Source organism: Folsomia candida, unplaced genomic scaffold (genome assembly GCF_002217175.1).
Source record: "Folsomia candida strain VU population unplaced genomic scaffold, ASM221717v1 Fcan01_Sc045, whole genome shotgun sequence".
Taxonomy (NCBI): Eukaryota; Metazoa; Arthropoda; class Collembola; order Entomobryomorpha; family Isotomidae; genus Folsomia; species Folsomia candida.
The window spans coordinates 907,313-926,955 of record NW_019091237.1 but is presented as its reverse complement, the minus strand read 5'-3'; the positions used below and the strand labels follow the sequence as shown (position 1 = coordinate 926,955).

At 39.8% G+C, this 19,643-nt stretch overlaps 1 protein-coding gene across 1 annotated transcript; it reads left to right on the top strand.

Annotated features, from left to right (window-relative positions):
* Positions 1-9,481: 9,481 nt before the first annotated feature.
* LOC110861810 (probable cation-transporting ATPase 13A3) lies at positions 9,482-19,026 on the top strand. The gene is given in 12 exon segments (XM_022110950.2): positions 9,482-10,127; positions 11,209-11,555; positions 11,972-12,404; positions 12,821-13,114; positions 13,637-14,070; positions 14,606-15,270; positions 15,273-15,409; positions 15,858-16,100; positions 16,163-16,351; positions 16,774-16,960; positions 17,235-17,425; positions 18,017-19,026. Coding segments are annotated over 12 exon segments (3,639 nt in total). The 5' UTR covers positions 9,482-9,806; the 3' UTR covers positions 18,215-19,026.
* The last annotated feature ends 617 nt before the right edge of the window (positions 19,027-19,643 follow it).

Below are 19,643 nucleotides of genomic sequence, written 5' to 3'. Positions count from 1 at the left end.
TACGTACAATTCTAATTATTGTTTATAAATATAGATATCTTCTCATTTTACAACAACAACCCACTCAAAGTACATACACACACGCTGTAAATTTCCTGATATCCGAGAAGAGAACACATTCTCAATTTCATTCCATGCAAAATTCAAGCTGGAACATTTCAATAAAAACTAATATTTGCCATATGTTAAAGAAAAAACAGTCAAAATATGTTCCTTAAAAAAACATGAGTTTTGCTAATGTAAAAAGATCAACGGTTATTAGAATTTACTACTTTATGGACATTATTTTTTCAATTTGTTAACCAAATCTCGTAACATTTTAGAACTTTACCAACTTAAAAAGATTCATTGGGACTTAATTATCTACGAAATAATTAACTGTGTTAAAACTACAGTATAAAAATGCTCACTACAATTCATTTTTTAATAACGACACGACTAATGAAAATTATGGCCTAATTTACTATAACAAATTGTTAATGATAGGTAATAACTAAACCATCCATGAAAAAAAACACACGTGTAAATGGATCAAGAACTATAAAAAGGTGAAAATTATTTCCTCTCCCAACTTGAGATTTGCATAAATTATTAAGAACCACCTGAAATTAACCAAATTAATGATAATTAGTTATTAAATAGGACTCGAATCACCCAAATCAACCACTTTTAATGATTTTCTCGCCTCTGGAAATTTATTTTAAAATTCTGGACAAAACTTTGTAGAGCAGGTCGTTCCCAATTTTCAAAAAATATACACTCCGGAATTGACACTTCTTGAAGGAAGAGAACTCAAGTTAGAACCTTCAGAAAAATTGGAACTCATCGAAACTGGTTTAGAAACTCACCGCTATTCTATTAAGCAACTATTGAATACAAATTTGTGTCCAGAATTTAAAATAAGCTCCCAGAGCCGAGAAATGATTAAAAATGTGCTGATTTTGGCGAATTTATCATGCCAGTCCTACATTAACTGATCTCATTTTAAATAAATAAACTCACACACAATTATCCAATTATTAAAACCCCCAAAAAATCCAGTATTCCCATTCCCTTTCATCATTAACGAATTCCACCAGCGCGTCGAAACTGCGGCACAGCCTTCCAAATCCTCTTCTCCACAGGAGTGTCGACCTGGGGCGTTGCCTGCGAGAACTGTCCTTATGCAAGCTGAACATCTGGGGCTTCCATCCCACATCGGTCGAATTGCCCCTCGCAAAATTCCTCCAACCCAGAGTCCCACATTTCCGGGAAAGCCCGTCAGCCAGCGGCCCAGCCCAAGTCGGCCACGCGAGAATCCGCGCACAAGGTTACCATTTAGCCAGAGGGATGTACAAATCAGAAATCATTAGCTTCGTGAACCGCTAGCAAAAAATTAAAATAAATTAATCCTATGCAAATTAGCATGCTTAAATTTGCAATATTTCACGCACTCTGACGATCCCGAAGAGTTCAGTGTGCGATAAGTTGGCGAAGAGGTCTTCTTCCCAATCGTGGTAGCGCCACGGGTTTGATGACGTCCTTCTCGGGACGAGCGAACATGCTCAAACGAAAGTATTCTCGGGCACGCTTTTCCTCTTCGATGTCTCCTCGACCTGAGAACATTTAACAAAAATAGCGTTTAATTAATATTAATACTGAAAAATAGAGGTAGACCCAGCGTATGGGATCTGATTTATAGCAATTAGTGTCAATCGATTTACAAATTTAGCTAGTATGAAATTTGGAAAAAGACACGATCTCCCAATGGGCAACGTTTGGCAGAGATATTTAATCCAAAGAGGAGAAAATCGCATACAAAAGCCGACAAATTTTACACTTTCCAAATTTACTGCGCCTTTTCTCCTCTTTGGATGCAAACATCTCTGCAAACGTGCCCATTGGGAGATCGTATCTTTCGCAAATTTCATACTAATCAAATTTTGTGATCGATTTACACTAATTTGTTCGAAATCTAAGACTTCTATTCTTTGTAATTTAAGGTCAGATTATAGCCTAATTAATTAATTCTTTGTACATACTTGATCGCGATTGCAAAGCCATAAAACTTCTCGATCAACCGCCACTCAAAAGTCGTTAATCCGAACATCCTCCAATTTTCATCTTTCACCTTGTACGCCGGCAACTCTGGGGAAAAACTCGATGAGTTCTTTAAAGTCGGGGGACAAATCACGCCCCATTTCTGCACCGACGAGCTTATCTTCACCTGATAAACGGGCCTCGTCGAGTGTCATGTCCTCTTCTTCTTACCGAGATACATCCATCACCTCCAATTTTTCCCTTATCCTCACCCCCTTGACTTCTAGGCGATGACGCCCACCACAGCCATTCTTCGTCTTGATAAGGTTCTTCAACCAAGGTCCTTTTCGCACTGTTGCAGAGTTCATTGAGCCGCCTGATAAGCTCGCTGATCCGCGACGACGACGGGTTTACTCGAATCGTTGTCGTTTCCGAAGTCTTCAAATAATTGTCGGGGAACCAGTGGGTGTGAATGCAATTACAAAATTTTTCACATTCCAGGCACGGATTCCAATATCTAGTGCGAGTCAAAGGAAATTAATAATTAATTACTAATTAAACTATTTAATTAACCCCCTTTTAACTTACAAGTCGGTCAGTGAGTGTCCCCCAGGGCAGGGGGAATTCGCCTCGCTGGAATAAATACGCCGGTCTTCGGATCGTAAATATTTGTCCGTCGATCTTTCCAATTTTCATCGCAGGTTCGAGCGATTTCAAAAAACGCCGATTTCTTTTTTGAAACATTGTCGCTGCACTAAAAAAAAGGTGGGAAAGATCAGGTGGCTTTACTTTTCAAAAATAGTTATTTCACAATTAATAATTTAACAATTTTAAAAAACTTCATCTACTGGGCAGAAGACTCCGAGTGAATTTCGCAGACTGGGAAATCTCACCAGGCGGCGGTTCTTATAGTACTCTAACTCAGGAAGGAGAGCTTCACCACCTGCCCTTCTCAGATCTTGATGCCTTTTGCATATTTTGATAACCCAACGATGTATGATAACCCTAAAGTGGTTTCATTGCCTGGCCACATTTGCGACCCTCCAAAAATGTGTGAAAACCAACAAAAATGGTTAACTTAAAAATCAATTTTGCTCGGATTTATGGTAGCAGATGAAGCACATGAAAACAGGGCATTTTTCGTGGTTTTCACACCTTTGAGGGGGGTGTGGCCGGCGCAAATGTGGCCATGGCATCAAACCATTCTGGGTTATCTACATTCGTTTTGGGCTATCAAATATCTAAAGGGCATAAGATCTGAAGAGGCATGTAGGAAGTCTCTCCTCCTCAGATCGCTGTGATGTTAACCACTGTCAAAAACCGGTTTTAACCAGTTTTTGGACACAGAAAATTTTAAAACGTCCAAAAATGTCTAAAAATAGGAAATCTGGCAAAATATACAAGGTTCATTATTATTAAATCTTTTGATAATCCGTGTGACCTAGTGTAATCTAATCTCTCATTAATTTCTAAGCTTTTTTTGCCTAATACTTTTAGATTTCGAAAATTTTCATTTCTCAAGTAACGAAAACAGTCTTAAAAGAACAGTTTTTCCTTAATTATTCAAATAAAATATTAGCAAATACACAAAGACGCTTCAAAATTAATGCGAGATTAGATACCTGTGTGGACGAGATTGCAGAAAGTTCGTTAATTGAAATATGGCATAAAAAAAACTTGTTGCATTTTGCCTCAAATTTTCGCAACGCTTTTTAGATGTCCAAAATTAATTTTGAACGCTTTTTGGACGCTTATATAAGTCAGAAATACTAGAAAAATAAATGTTAATAAAATATTAAGCGAATAATTTTTGCAGCATTACATTTTTGTAGGATTTACCATATTCATAAGAAAGAAAATTAGGCCCGTTAAATAAAATATATTGTTTTTCCCACTAATTTTAACTTACAAAATAAAGATTCGCCAGCAATCAAAAGTTGAAGTTATTCTTCACGAAAGCAGGTATTTCGTACGACTGTTTTGTCTTCTTCACGTAGATTTTCGTCTTTTTGGGGTGTTAACAAGCCCGGAAATTTAGAACAGGAGCTCAAAAATATGTAATTGATAAAGTATTTTGCCACACCCTGCCAGTTACTTTACGAATTATATCTTTTATTTTACTTAGGCCGCGACTAATGGGACGGGATTGCTCCGGTCAAAGTCACCGGACAAAAATTAGGCGATAAAGACCAAAAAATATAGATTGTGCAATCCCTCTGAGAGGGGAGATGAATAAAGTTACAACCTTTCCGAGTCTTTCCCAACTCCAGTGAGGACAAAATTGGGGTCAATTTTTCCTCTAATTATTCTCCTACGGAGAACATAATTTAACTGTGAAAACATGTTTCAAATGGGTAACCCCCAAAAAATTTATCTATCTAGAAAATTTGATAGTGCATGAACAATTTCTTCATACATTTATCATAAAGAATTATTGTAATATTGTTTCCAATCCAACTTCAAGATCAATAATTGATTAAAATCTATAACTTGTGGTGGTTGTAAATATGCAATTATTTTGTAACAATGAGCTGGGTTTTATTTGTATAGGAGAATTGCACTGTCGCACCGGTCTAAGTTATCTTAATCACGGGTCATTGCCTTATTGATTGACGCAAACTACGGAAGGAAATCGCGATTGAAATAAAATATTTTTTGGGTGGTTTGGGGAATGTCCCGATAAGCGAAGTGAATTGAGTGAATGGACTATTCATCAATTGTTAAGATGGGCCTTAAATCATGATAAGATGAAAGGGAGACTTCCTGTAGAATTATTAACTTCCTCACCTATCGTCAGTTTCGATATTGCAACCCGAAGCACGATTTAAGTGCGATGACAAAGTGACTTTTCTTCTCGTCACGATGAAGTTCGTCGTCACTTGTTCCAGCCTTGCATGATGTCGGCACATGGAAAATGGGAAGCGATGAAGCGAGCAGACTTATTATATAAAAACAGAATGTCTTTACTAATTAAAAATCTCATGGTCAAAAAGTAACAAAAATTGGGAACATGTTTACACCTTAATAATTTCAATTATGCCCTACATTTATCAGTCGGATGAGGATTAACAATCTTATCATCAATTTGTGTCAATAGAGAATATAAAAACATAAGTGCATGGATAAACGGTGTCATTTTATGGTTGTTTGGGAGGGACAAATGGAACTTTAACTCTGGGGATGAACTTCGCTGCAAATGTGTGTCCCCAGATTGGATTTTCTTGCGTGAACGATTTGACCGCGAGTGGGGGCAGGGTGCCGGATTTTGAGGTGGACGTCCCTCAGATGTCGAACATATGTCACCCTTGCGTCCCGAACTTCTTTCCGCACTGGAGACACGCCGATGTCCTTCAACTTCCGGTGCACACGTCTTCGTGTAACTTGTCAGAGGAACTGTTTTTCTGCGAACGCTTGACTACGATCAGAGACTGGTCAATCCCGGATTAAGGATTGGGGATTGAGATTCATCGCATCGTAGATCGTAGTCTACGATGCACTTAAAGCTGGTTAGTTGGGCTTGGATTCAGCTCATTTCCAGTTGTTTATCAAGTTCATGAAAAATTCTGGTACTACTGAATTCATAACAAAGAAGAACGAGGGGTGGAAATTCTTGGACGATGATGACGACAAATTGAATAGAATGGATTGTTAAACAGCCGAAGAAATGAATGAGACTAGTTATATAAATAGAAAAATTGTAGTAAAATCTAATAGTAAGTGAGTAATTAATGTGGGTTGGTTATTAAATTTGACAAAATCCGGCACCCCTGCCCCCACCACTGTGGGACGTCGTACACGCAGAAAGACAGTCTTGAGAGACATTTGAAGAAGGAATGAAGTCCTTCATCCCCCAAACAAGGTTCCATCAAGTGACGACTTCTTTTCCATGCTTAAGATGTTTGTACTTACGCGATTTATTACAAAATAATGATCCTTATGACTGATAAAAATGACATAATTGAATAACACACCAAAGTAAAGTCAGCATCCCATCAAGGGACTAAATTCTTTCGATACTTGATTTTTGTATTATATTTTCACTATTTATGACAAGTTAAGTATTCAGATAAAAATGGAATAATTGAAGTATTGAATTGTAAACAGGACGCATTTTTGTTACGTTTTTGACCATGACGATTTTTAGGGAGTAAAGGAATTCCGTTGTGTATAAAATTGTGCTCGCGTCTCGCTCCCATTTTTCCATGCGCCGACACAAATGCACCGCTGGACCAGTGACGACGACATATTTCATCGTGACGAGAAGAAAGGTCACTTTGTGCAGCACACTTAAATCGAACCATACCTGTTCACTTTCATTCATTTGAGTGATTATGATGGTGAGTGACAATGAATTTTCTGTGATTTGAGTGAAAATGACTGAAGTATTCCGTCATTTCAGATGAATGACTGTGAATGAAAGATTTCTCAGTCATTTCATTTTTCACCCTATGCTTAATACATGGGACGAAGTAACAAATGAAGTCAGATGAAGTGAAATGAAATTAATTTGAAAGAAAAAAGGACTGAATGTGAATGAAAATCATTAATCAGAAATTGGGATGACTGACTTTTGAATGAAAACTAAATTATTGAACAGGTATGGACATATGTAAATGAAAGGCTGGACCAGCCGGTGACGACGACATATTTCATCGTGACGAGAAGAAAGGTCACTTTGTGCATCATACTGAAATCATGCAGGGCTCAGGTTGCATATCGAAACGAACTCGAAGCTGAAGCAATACTTCGGCCGGAAGTCGTAGTTCGCATCTTATCATGATAAGCAGATCTTAAAAATTGACGAATGTGGTCATTCACTTCCTTATCGTGAGCATTATTCCACCCAAAAATATTTTATTCAATCAGATTTCCTTCCTTATACAGTGGTGGTCATAGGCAATGGCCGCGGATAAGATCATTTACAACGTGGGGACATAAATTTGCATGCAAATCAAAATCTAGCTGATTGTGACATATTTGATTAGCACTAGTTATAGATTTAATCATTGATCTTAATTGAAATTGGATTGCCCCCACGTGTCTCCCCGCTTTCCGCGGCCAATGCCTATCCTACAATATTAACGGATGCCGGCTTCCGGGGCCACTGCCTATCCTACAATATTAACGGATGCCGGCTTCCGGGGCCACTGCCCTTAAAATACCAGGAAAACACGGAGTTGTTCTGAAAAGGAAGGGTCTCATTTACTGTAAATACGATAATATCTTTATGACTAATCTATCAAATGAAAATTTTCATGCACTATCAATTTCTAGAATAATTGTTACCCAGTTTCAAACATGTTTTCAAGCTAAATTATTTTCCAGTGGGAGATAAATTAGAGGAAAAAGTGACCACATTTTGTCCTCTGTGGAGTTGGGCAAGACTAGAAAAGTTGAAACATGCATTCGTCTCCAGTCGGATTACAGAGTGAAAATTCGTCTCCGATACAGCTGTGTCCTTAAAATTTCTGGCTTTTGCCGCCTTACTTTTGTCCTGGTGACTTTTGACATCTGTCATTAGTCGCCGCCTTAGTAAAATCAAAAGATAAGTACTATAATATAATACCTTATCAAAGTACGGTAATTTGAGCTCCGTTCTAAATTTCCAGGGCTGTTACACGGTGTAACTTACACCCACCAAAAGACGAAAATCCACGTGAAGAAGACAACACAGTCGGACGAAAATACAGTTTTTTTTATCCTAATTTTCTATCTTATGGAAATTGTACAAAAATGCAATGAGTGCAAAAATTATCGCTTTCATATTTCCATTTAATTTTCCTGTATTTTTCATTGGACTTTAAAAATATTAAAGCAAATACAACCCTTTCGACGCTCGAGTATTTTAAACATGACACGTTTTTTGTTACCTTTTTGATAATGATGATGATTTTTAATTATGCATGTAAACAATTTGATTGAATGCTCTCAAAAAAATTTACTTTCAAATTAATTCATTAACGTGAGACTCCATTAGTCATAGCATACGTCACAACAATGACGTCACAACCCCACATTTTGAATTATTTCTCAGCTGCCAGACGGAATTTCAAAATTCTTTCTCGTGCCATTATAGATAATTCCGTTGTTGTCCTACTCGAAGAAGAAATTCAATATTTCGGTGGTTTTTGAAAGCTGAGGTACAAGAAATATGTAAAAAGCATAAGACCACCTGTTATATTCAATTTGTACCTCAGCAAAATTGGCTCATGAAAATTGAAAAATTTCAAAACTATCTTATTAATCCGCTAATTATCTATAATGGCGTGAGCCATAATTTCAAAATTCGATTTCAAAGTCTCAGAAAATAGTTTTAAAAATTGAAAAAATTGGCGTGAACAAGTCCAACAAGATTTGTTATGTGAGGGCCACCCACCAACTGTGTATTGAGTTAGATTTTAGTGCGTTGAGTAAATACATGAATAATAAAAATAATTTCACGACAAATGCAATACAAGACATAGTGAATGCGTGTCCCCCCAAAACAAATAACATATGTTTTTTGGGAAAAATAAACCAGGATGAAAAGCGTTCGCGCCGTATTTTTGCTGCGAGATATTTTTGAGACAACTACGTCATAAATCAATATTGCTTGACAACTTTACATTTCTAACTATGTTACGACAAATGAATTGTTTCCAACACAAATTTTCATTTTTGAAAAAATTAAATTTTAATCTTTATGTACTGAAAAAATGGTATGAGTGGACCGTTGCTAAGTTGAAAGATTGAGATGACCCCCTAGGTCAAATCCGGGTCAAGTGATCTCACACCCTCCCGTGGGGTGTCAATCGATCGGTCTAGATCATACAATCACTTTGATATATTATAGAATTTTGTGAGATAAGAATTGGCTCTGAAATTCCTGAAAAACTTATATTTTGGAGATATTCTTCGAAATAAACGTTTTAGTTTTCCGAAATAGTACACTCGAGATTTTTAGCTTAAAAAATCAAGCTAAAAATTAGGATGATTTCATCCTTGAGAAGTGAGTCCCTATCTCTACCTATTCAAAAGTTATTCGAGGTCAAAGTCGTTGGTACTTTTCTGTACTTTTTACCATCGCAAAAGTACCAACGATTTAAAAAATGATTTTTTTTCGAAATGCTCCATTTGTCGCAACCGTATTACAGTGCTAAGATTCTTATTGTCAAGCAACCGTGGTCATAAATAGGGATCTTAATCTCTCTGCCAACTAAAATTTACAAATCTTAACACGGAAATGTAATAAATATGCATTTGTTTTTCGTACTTTTCCATGCAAAAGATATGCTACCGCCCACTTAACGTAATATTCATACTGAATTTGCATATGTATGTACATTATTTAAGAGGATTAACGACGTTGTGGGAATTAATGGATGTCTGGATTTACATAAATATTAAATCAACAGCCGATGAGGAGATAAAAATAATTTAATAAATAATATGCGTAGTACGACTCATTTTCATCTCATTTCATTTTTATAACCAAGTCTTAACCAAGTTGGTTAAACCAACTGTAATTTACAACATTACATTACATTATATTAAGCAACCTGTTAAGTTAAGTTAGTTAGTTGCAGGCAGCAGAATTGTTTGACACACAGCTGTTGCTCGCTCATTAAATAATAAATAAATAACAATGCATTAAAGTTAAGAAGAAGGAGACAGATCACAAATCGGTCCTCGTAATAAATAATATTTGTGCCTTATAACAAGAACAATTACTTATCGTCTCGATAAGACATAAATTAAGTGGTGTTTGTGAGTGGTGGGTGGGTGGCGTCGCCCCCTCCACGATAAGGATGGGTCGACCATCCTACATCCAACTGGGACAGGGGGACGAGGATGACGACGACTTTGACGTGGAGGTGGGCGGAGGCGGAGGCGAAGGGGGGGAGGAGGACCATGTTCAGGTTATCTGGATGGATGGGGAGGGACGTTTGGAAGGGTATCGACAAACCAGACTGCGCCGAATGGTGTTTATCCTCCTAAACGTGGTGACCTTTGGGGTGCCTTGGTTAATTATTGCGGCCCTCAGGCCCAAACTGTTGCTGACCTTGGAGGGAAAAAGGGTCGAGTTGAGGAGGTCAGAGAAGGTCTTGTTGACCACGTTTGGACAAAATGTGAGTGGTGGTTTGATTAATATAGAAATTTTTAAATGGGAGGCGTGTTTATCTTTGTGAAAATGGAGTATTTTGAGCTGTGTTGTTTCAAGGGGGTGGATTTCGGGGGGTGTTTCACCCACGAACAGGGTTCGGAAAAACCCAGGGTTTTAATCAAAAATTATAAAACCCATGGGTTTTAATGGGTTTTACCATGTTAATTGGGTTTTATTTGGGTTTTAATGGGTTTTATTAGGTTTTATTGGGTTTAAGTGGGTTTTATTGGGTTTTAATAGTTTTAAGTAATAATTTAACAACAATTATTCGGAATTTGTATCTATTCGGAAATTATTTTTGTTTTACAACACTTGAAATCTGTGATGCTAAAGAATGGAGTCAATTGTTGCTTTGTTCCGAATTTTCATATATTATGATAGTAATGAAATAAACTGCTTTAGAATGAATTGAGATAACGTCTTTTAACATATAGGAGATGTATTTAACTTTTAGAATATAGTTTTAAGGTAAAACTCGATTAAAACCCAATAAAACCCATTAAGACCCAATAAAACCCATTAAACCCCAAATAAAACCCACTTAACATGGTAAAACCCAGTGGGTTTTATTCATTTACAACCCATTAAAACCCATTAAAACCCATTAAAACCCAGGTCGGAATACCCTGCCCACAAAGAGACGAGAATCTGCATGGAGAAGGTAGAAGTCGTATGAAAATACGGGTTTTTCGAAGACATTCAGTTTTTATCGCTGGAAAAATACATTGCTTTCGGGATTTTTTAAAATTAAGTATTTTGACATCAGTAAATAGTTAATTTCTTCACGAAAATCTGCATTTTCGTGCGATTGTTGTCTTCTCGACATATATTTTCGTCCTTTTGTGGGTGTAACAGCCCTGGAAATGCAAACCTTGGGAAGAACGGGGCTGAAAATACTTCATTTTCACAAAGTATTTTGGTTTGGTCATCTCTGAGTAACTTGCGCCAATGTTATGTAACAAATTTTAACTATGGCGCAAGTTAGAAAAGAGTAAAGAAATTTTTAAAGTCATTGTTAAGTAAAGAATCTGTTTGTTTTTGTGCAGAACGAAGTCCAAGACGAAGCCATTTGTCCCGTAGTTTGGACCAGGAACAGAGTGGACGATGGTGGTGGCGGTGGTGGGGGTCGGAGGAGACCATCCCCCATGGAAGAATATCAGCATGATTCTCACCTCACCAAACATGACGACGATTCGACGACCCATCTCCTCCCAGAATCTGGTAGGACTCCTCCTCCGAACGATCGCTACTTTATCCACCGTCACCACAAGTGGGTGTGGGACGAGGGGGAGGGTCACTTCCGGCGCTTGGAGGGGCTCGAGAGACTCACCTGTAACGAAATCCTCACCCGCTATGGGGAAGGGTTGAGTGGGGAGGGCGAGAGGGAGGCGGGGTACGAAAACTGTGCTATATTTTAATTGATTTGTGCGATTTCTGTTTGTTTTTTAATTTTTTCTCCATCGTTTTCCATTAAAAAAAAGTTTTCCAATTTTTTTTCTCGTGGTTTTCTTAACTGAAAAAACTTTTCCGAATTTTTTCGCCTGCTTTTCTTCGTTGAAAAAAGTTTTCCAAATTCTCTCGCCTGCTTTTTTTTCACTTAAAAAAGTCCTCCGAATTTTTTCTCGTGGGTTTTCACCTTAAAAGAAGATCCTTTAAATTTTTCTCATGGTTTTTCTCCTAAAAATAAGTCCACAAAATTGTGAACATGAGAATCCAGTTTTCCTCCCCCCATTTACACATACTGGCCAGAAATCGCATCCACGAATTAATTACTATTTAATTATTAACTCTATCATTAATTTCGTGCAGACGTTCCCTCCACGGCCCGAACAGTATGGAAGTTGAGGTCAAGAGTTGGCCATCCCTTTTGAAGGAGGAGGTGCTGAACCCCTTCTACATTTTCCAACTGGGATCCGTCATCCTCTGGTGTTTGGACGACTACACGTACTACGCGTCCTGCGTCCTCGTCATTTCCGCCCTCTCCATCGGCATCGCCCTCGTCGAGACGCGCAGACAGGCCGAAATGGTGCGACGGATGGCCGCCACGTCGGAAGTGGGCAGCGTTCGGGTGCGGATGCGCGGTCACGAGGGGGGCGTGCTGGTCAGCAGTAAGGATTTGGTGCCGGGGGACGTGCTCCTCATCCCCCGCGAGGGCTGCGTCCTTCCCTGCGACGCGGTGTTGACGGGGGGCAGTTGTCTCGTGAATGAAGGTCTCCTCACGGGAGAGTCGACGCCGGTGCAGGTACAATATTTTGGAGGAGATGAAATATTTCAAATATTTGGAGGGTGTGGTCCACAATTTGAATACATTACTAAAATTTTATTAGCTTTTCTATATTTTTCTACATTTCGAGATTTTCAACTTGGGTAAATATTTGGTTTGGTAAAAATTTTGTAAAAATAAGGTTTAAAATATTTAGAGGATTTTAGATTAAAAATTGTCTTTAAAATATTTGGGCATACAGACAAAAATTAAAGCGTGCAATTAAAGAAACGTATTTTAGCAAAAACCTATCAGAAAACTCGTATTTGCACGTGGAAATATTAAATAAATGTTTCCACAATTTCATAGAAATATATACTTATCAGTCCGTACGGATGCAGGATGTCAAATTTACATACTTATGTAGCTTATCTTTTTTTTACCTGATTGCCTAGAAAAGCGCCCTCCTCGCGGTGGACGACGTTTGGGGGGAGGAGAAGCATCGGCGCCACACGCTCTTCGGAGGGACGGAGGTTCTGCAGACGAGATACTATTTGGGCGCGAGTGTGACTGCGGTGGTGGTGCGGACCGGGTTCAACACGGCGAAAGGCGAGCTCATCCATTCCATCCTCTTCCCGAAACCTTTGGGATTTCAGTTTTACGCGGACGCCTTAAAATTTGTCGGCGTCCTTTTCATCCTCGCCTCGATCGGGATGACGTACTGCGTCTGGATTTATGTCGAGCGAGGGGTACGCTATATTTTTTGAAATTTTACATAATAGAATTTCAGTCGGAAATTTTGCAACATTTTTATGAAAAACAATTACTTATTCAGCAACTCAATTCTTGAACATTTATTTTTTCCCGAAGATGAATTAACCCAATCAGAAACTATATTAAATATTATCAGAATTTAGTTTATGGTTAACGTTCTTTTTTTGGGGGGGGGGGGAACTCCCTGCTCTTCAAATTTTGTCGTCAGAATTTTAAAGTAAATTCCTAAAGCGGAGAATTGATTAAAGATGTGATGATTTCCACGATTTTGATGACGAGTCATCGAGTCCTACGTTAAAGCTTATAAGTATTAATTAAATTCACTAAAATCTAGTTTTACTTCTTCGATTTTGATAAGTTTTACAATTTTGTTAGTCAAAAATAGTTGTTGTATCATGACAAACTTCGATTTTCCATACTTTCAAGTATATTTTTAAGATAGAATTTGTTTCTGAAACCAATTCAAAAAAGTTGAGTTTGCCATATTCTTATCGCAGGCATCCTGGAGCGTCACCCTCCTGCGAGTCCTGGACATTTTGACGATCGTGGTGCCTCCCGCGCTCCCCGCCGCCATGACCGTGGGCACCGTGTACGCGCAGGCGCGGCTGAAACGAGCCTCCATCTTCTGCACGTCTCCACCCAGGATAAACTTTTGTGGGAAGTTGGGTCTCATCTGCTTCGATAAAACGGGAACATTGACGGAGGAAGGCCTGGACATGTGGGGCGTCGTTCCTGTGACGGGGAAGGAGCCCTGCGTCCAGTTTTGCGACCCCCTCCACCATCCCAACAGCCTCGGGGATGAGTCCGACCTCCTCCGCGCCATGGCCGCGTGCCATTCGCTCACCCACATTCACGGCCGCTTGGTAGGGGACCCTCTCGACTTGAAAATGTTCGAGGGGACGGGGTGGGAGTTGGAGGAACCCATAGCGAGGTGACTTATCAAATTGCATGGGTGGATAAGATATTTTGGAGGAATGTACAGTATTTTGAGCTCGGTTCTTTAAACTGTTTGATTTCCGGGGGGGTTTACACTCACAAAAAGACGAAATCTACGTCAAGAAGACAAAAGTCGTTCGAAAATGCAGGATTCGTGAAGAAACTTACTTTTTATGGCTGGAATGCTTTTCACGATGTTTAAAAAATTGAGTGTTTTTAAGGCGATAAAAAGTTGCGTTCTTTACAAAACACGGGTTTTCGCATGACTGCTGCTTTCTGCATGTACAATCTCGTCTTATTGTGGGTGTACATATCTGATGAGAATTAACCAGCAGTTATACTAAAAGTTGTGTTTTTTAAGAAATTAAATTTTCATCGCTGTCAAAATACTCTAATAATAATTTTAGTATGACTGTCACGAAACGGAACTCAAAATACTGTACATTCTTTCAAAATACTTATTGTATATTCTCCACCCACGTGTAATTGGTTATTAATTCCTTAATAATTCCCCCTTTTGTTGTCCCCAGCGGTGTCGAGGAAACCTGCAAATTCGACGTTCTCACTCCCACCATCGTAAAAAGCGGACGCCGCCGTTCGATCGAACTCGGAATTTTACGCGAGCTCGAATTCACTCCTCAACTCCAACGAATGTCCGTCATCGTCCGCTCCTCCTCCTCCTCCGAAATGGTTCTCTACTGCAAAGGCGCGCCCGAACAGATCCGCGCGCTCTGTCTGGCCTCCACCATCCCCACCAATTACGACGACACGCTCGACTCCTACACCGTGCGCGGGTATCGCGTCCTCGGTCTCGGCATGCGACCACTCCGCAACCTCAAATGGCACCAGCTCCAGCGCGCCCCACGACCCGGGCTGGAAGAAAACTTGACCTTTCTGGGCTTCCTCGTGATGCAGAACAGCGTGAAGGGCGCGAGCATGGGCGTCATCCGCGAACTGACGGCGGCCCGTCTGCGCTCCGTGATGGTGACGGGAGACAACATGCTGACCGCGGTGAGTGTCGCGAGAGAGTGCGGCATTGTGGGGGAGGGTGTCCGCGTGGTGGTGGTGGGCGTGGGGGACGATGGCGCGGTGACGTTTAGAGGGGAGGGGAGAAAGGGGGACGAGGGGGATGAAGGGGAAGGGGACGACGAGGGTGGTGGGGGTGGGGGAGGGAACTATGTCTTCGTGCTGGGCGGGGGACGTGGAGCGCGTTGGTGGAACAAGGCGAGGACAAAGTGCTGGACAGGATCGTCGCGAAAGGGGCCGTTTATGCCAGGATGAGTCCGGAGAATAAGAGTCAGCTCGTCGAAAGGTTGCAGGGGATTGGATATGTGGTGAGTTGTATAATAATTTGCATAATTTAGGTAGGACTGGATAACGCGTCGTCAAAATCAGTGGATTTTTAATCGTTTCTCGGCTCTGGAAATTTATTTTAAAATTCTGAAAGACAAATTTGCAGTCAGTGAATTGATTAATGGAATGGCACTGAGTTTTTTGAGCCAGTTTCGATGAGTTCCAATCAAGTCAGGTCAAGTCAAGTCAACCTTTATTCGAGTGTTAATGGATATGTTTCTGAATTCAATGTTTCTGAAGGCTTCCTAAACTTGAGACCTCCTCCTTCAAAAAGTGTCAAAATCTGGAGTGCATATTTTTAAAAAATCTTAAATTCTCTGCCTAGAAATTTGTCGGTTAGAACTTTAAAATAAATTCCCAGAGCCGAGAAACGATTAAAAATCCACTACTCCTTCGTTAATTATTCCCTCAACTTACTTCTTTGACCAGGTTGGAATGTGCGGCGACGGTGCGAACGACTGTTCCGCCTTGAAAACTGCGCACGTGGGCATTTCCCTCTCCGAAGCGGAAGCCTCCGTCGCGGCGCCCTTCACCTCGAAAGTTGGGGACATTTCTTGCGTGCCAAAGTTGATTCGGGAAGGTCGTTGCGCGTTGGTGACGTCGTTCGGGATCTTCAAGTACATGGCGCTCTACTCGATGGTGCAGTTCTCCTCGGTCCTCATCTTGTACAGGGTGCGTAATTTACATACTTATTCAGATTTTGTGGGGTTATCGATTTGCTTGGTGGTCTACAGCACAAAACGAACCTGGCGGATACTCAATTTCTCTGGGTGGACTTGGGGATCACGACGTCGATCGCGATCGTGATGGGGAGGACGGAGCCGGCCGCCACCCTCGTGCCCGACCGACCCTCCGCCAGCCTCGTCTCCCTCAGAAACATCTTCTCCATTCTCGCCCAAGTCGTCGTCGCGGCGGGCGTGCAGGCGAGTAGGAAATAATTTATTGTGAACATGTAGGGGGCAGAGACTAACTGACAATGGAAGTCTCTCAGCGTATATACTTTCAGATTTTGAGCAAATTAGTGTCAATCGATGACAAATTTAATTAGTATGAAATTTGCGAAAGACACGATCTCCGAATGGGCACGTTTAGCCGAGATATTTGCATCCAAAGAGGAGAAAACACACCTTAAAATTGACAAATTTTACACTTTCCAAATTTACTGTGCGTTTTCTCCTCTTGGGATGCAAATATCTCTGCCGCATACGTGCCCATTGGGAGATCGTATCTTTCGCAAATTTCATACTAATCAATTTTGTAATCGATTGACATTAAAATTTGCTCAAAATCTGAGAGCATACGCCAAGAGATCTCCCTTGTTAATGTATGTGTACGTGTGTTGCAGGCTTTTGCGATGGAGCTGTTGGAAAGAGAGGTGTGGTTCCACGCCCTGACGCCACCCTCGGCCGACCAACTGATAACGCTTTGTTGGGAGACGACGACGATCTTCTCGGTCTCCTCCTTCCAGTACTTGATCTTGGCTGTCGTCTTCTCAAAGGGGCCGCCATTTAGGAAACCCTTCTATATGAATGGTATGTGAAATGGGGAGGGGGAAGAACCTATTTTCATGCTGCTTCAAAAAAAACACTCAAAAAATTTGTAATCAAATTATAAAAACTAATTAATTTGGTTCAGATTTGTAAATTTTTCCACGATTTTTCACAACTAAATTTCCTATTGTCATAATGATTCATTGGAAAGATTAATTTCTAATTTTTTGAGTTATTTGTTTTTTTGTATGAGTCGTTATATCATTGTTTTTACATGTTTTGTTACAAAGTTGTAGTGAATTTGTACTATTTGTAGGTGCGTTCGTGGCGGTGGTGTTAGTTTTGGGGTTGGTGACGCTGATCTTGGCTGCACATCCGCCCTCCTTCCTCTCCTCCTTCTTTCACCTGATGCCCGTCGGGGGGAGTGGGGACAGTCCGACGGACAAGTTTCGACTCAGACTCCTCATCCTCCCAGTCTTCAACTTGACCCTGTCTCTCTTCTTGGAGGTAATTAACGAGCTTATATTGGGCTCGATTTGTTGGTCCGTCTGCGCGATAAGTCCCCAAAAATTTCAAACTTTACTTTCGGATACTGATATCCAATTTTTAAAGGTGTAAAGATCTTCGTTAGCTAACGTGTAGGTCAAAATGTCCCGTCGTTATACGTCTCACAATGGATGTCTCCCTGCGTGTGCGATCCAATTTTGAGCAAATTAGGTTGAATCGATCACATCTTTAATTAGTATGGAATTTGCAAAGGACAGATCTCCCAATGGGCACGTTTGGCAAAGATGTTTGCATCCCATGAGGAGAAAACGCACGTTAAAGTCGACAAATTATACACTTCCCAATTTTACTGCGCATTTTCTCCTCTTTGGATGCAAACATCTTTGCCAAACGTGCCCATTGGGAGATCTGTCCTTTGCAAATTCCATACTAATTAAAGATGTGATCGATTCAAACTAATTTGCTCAAAATCGTATCGTATACGCAGGGAAATCTCCATTGTTTGTGTACGCTTCTTCCCCTATAGTTAATTACGAGTATTTTTTTACCCTACTTAATTAATTACTTAATTAAATTATTGCATATTTTCAGGGATCCTGGGTACAAGGTGGTGTCAAACGGCTGGGTCATTGTCTTGGAGGGAAGAACAAGAAGAAGAGCGCGTACAAGAGGATCTTATACGAGCTGGAAATGGACGTCGCCTGGCCCCCGTTGACCACTGAGGGAAAAAGCAAGACAAGAAATGGAAGTGCCAATGGCGACACCACCACCGTTAATCTGGTCGGATGAGACAATAAGCAGTTACAACAATGAGATTTAACATTTGTCTCATTCAGGACAAGTTCACGTTCACTTGACTCGATGACCCATCCTCAAAATCAGCACGTTTTCAATCAGTTCTCCGCTCTGGGAATTTATTTTAAAATTCTGAACAATAAATTTGTAGAGCAGGTCGTTCCCATAATTTTAAAAATATACACTCCAAATTTCGACACTTTTTGTACGAGGAGATCTCAAGTTTAGGAAGCCTTCAGAAAAATAGGAACTCATCTAAACTGGTTTAAAAAACTCAACACCATTCCATTAATCAACTCACTGACTACATATTTGTCCTCCAGAATTAAAATATTTAACTTCCCAGAGCAGAGAACTGATTAAAAATTTGCTGATTTTGACGACTTTTTGACGAGTCATCAAGTTCTTAGTTAGCTAAGTTAGCTTGTCAAGTTTGCAAAAATATTGTTAAACATTTGCTAACTTCCGCCAGTTTCTAAATAGTTTGCAAACATGTTACGGTACGAATTCTAGTGAATCCCCCGAATTAGTGAGCTCTTGTACTTATTTATTTTAGGATAGAGTGTTAGCTAGAGGGACTTGAGTTGCATATAATATTTGAGAAAACATGACAAGACGAAAGAAAATGGGGCTCTCACCTCACGTGTTGCATGCTGAGCGAGTAGAGTTACATATTTAGTCAAGAAGAAGCAGGGACTTGAAAATAAAAGACTTTTTTATACACAACTTATCATTATGCTAGTCGTTTTTGTAATAAAGATGAAATTAGTAACAATAAATAATTATATTCAAGTAGTTAATACGGATATTTGTCAAGGCTGGATTTTTTATTCGGTTGATATCCAAATTTTGCAGGCGTGTCAGAAGTACTTCGAGATCATCCTCATTTTTTAATCGGCGTAATCACGACAGATTAAAAACATACAGGTTGCGAATTAAGTATGCGACATTACTGAGGCAATTCACGCAGTCATTGGTAACTTTGTAAAATCAGAACCAAACTTTTACAAACCCCTTGATCTGAGCAAGTTTGCAGAAGTTTGTAGGCTAATTTTCCTTGAAAAGATGAATAAAGTTATGCAAAAGTTCACACAGAATTCGTGCGTTTTATAAAATAATTTTACAAAATTAAAAGACGCCAACTTTGATTTGATTTACACAAATTTGTGAGCTAATTTCCCTCTGAAATATTTCTAAAATTTTGTAGAAGTTTGTAAGTTTTAGGGATTTAACAATGTTACCAAGCCCTGCATGAATTGTCTCATTTCTCATATGTACTTAGCTGAGGAGTATTCGTGTCCGTGTAGCATATACAACTGTACAACAGTAAAGAACGGTCTCATGTTGCCTCCAATTTTGTCCAGTTGTGCATAACTTGTACGAGTACTCTAAACATAGACCTGCACAAACACATGCAGTAAAT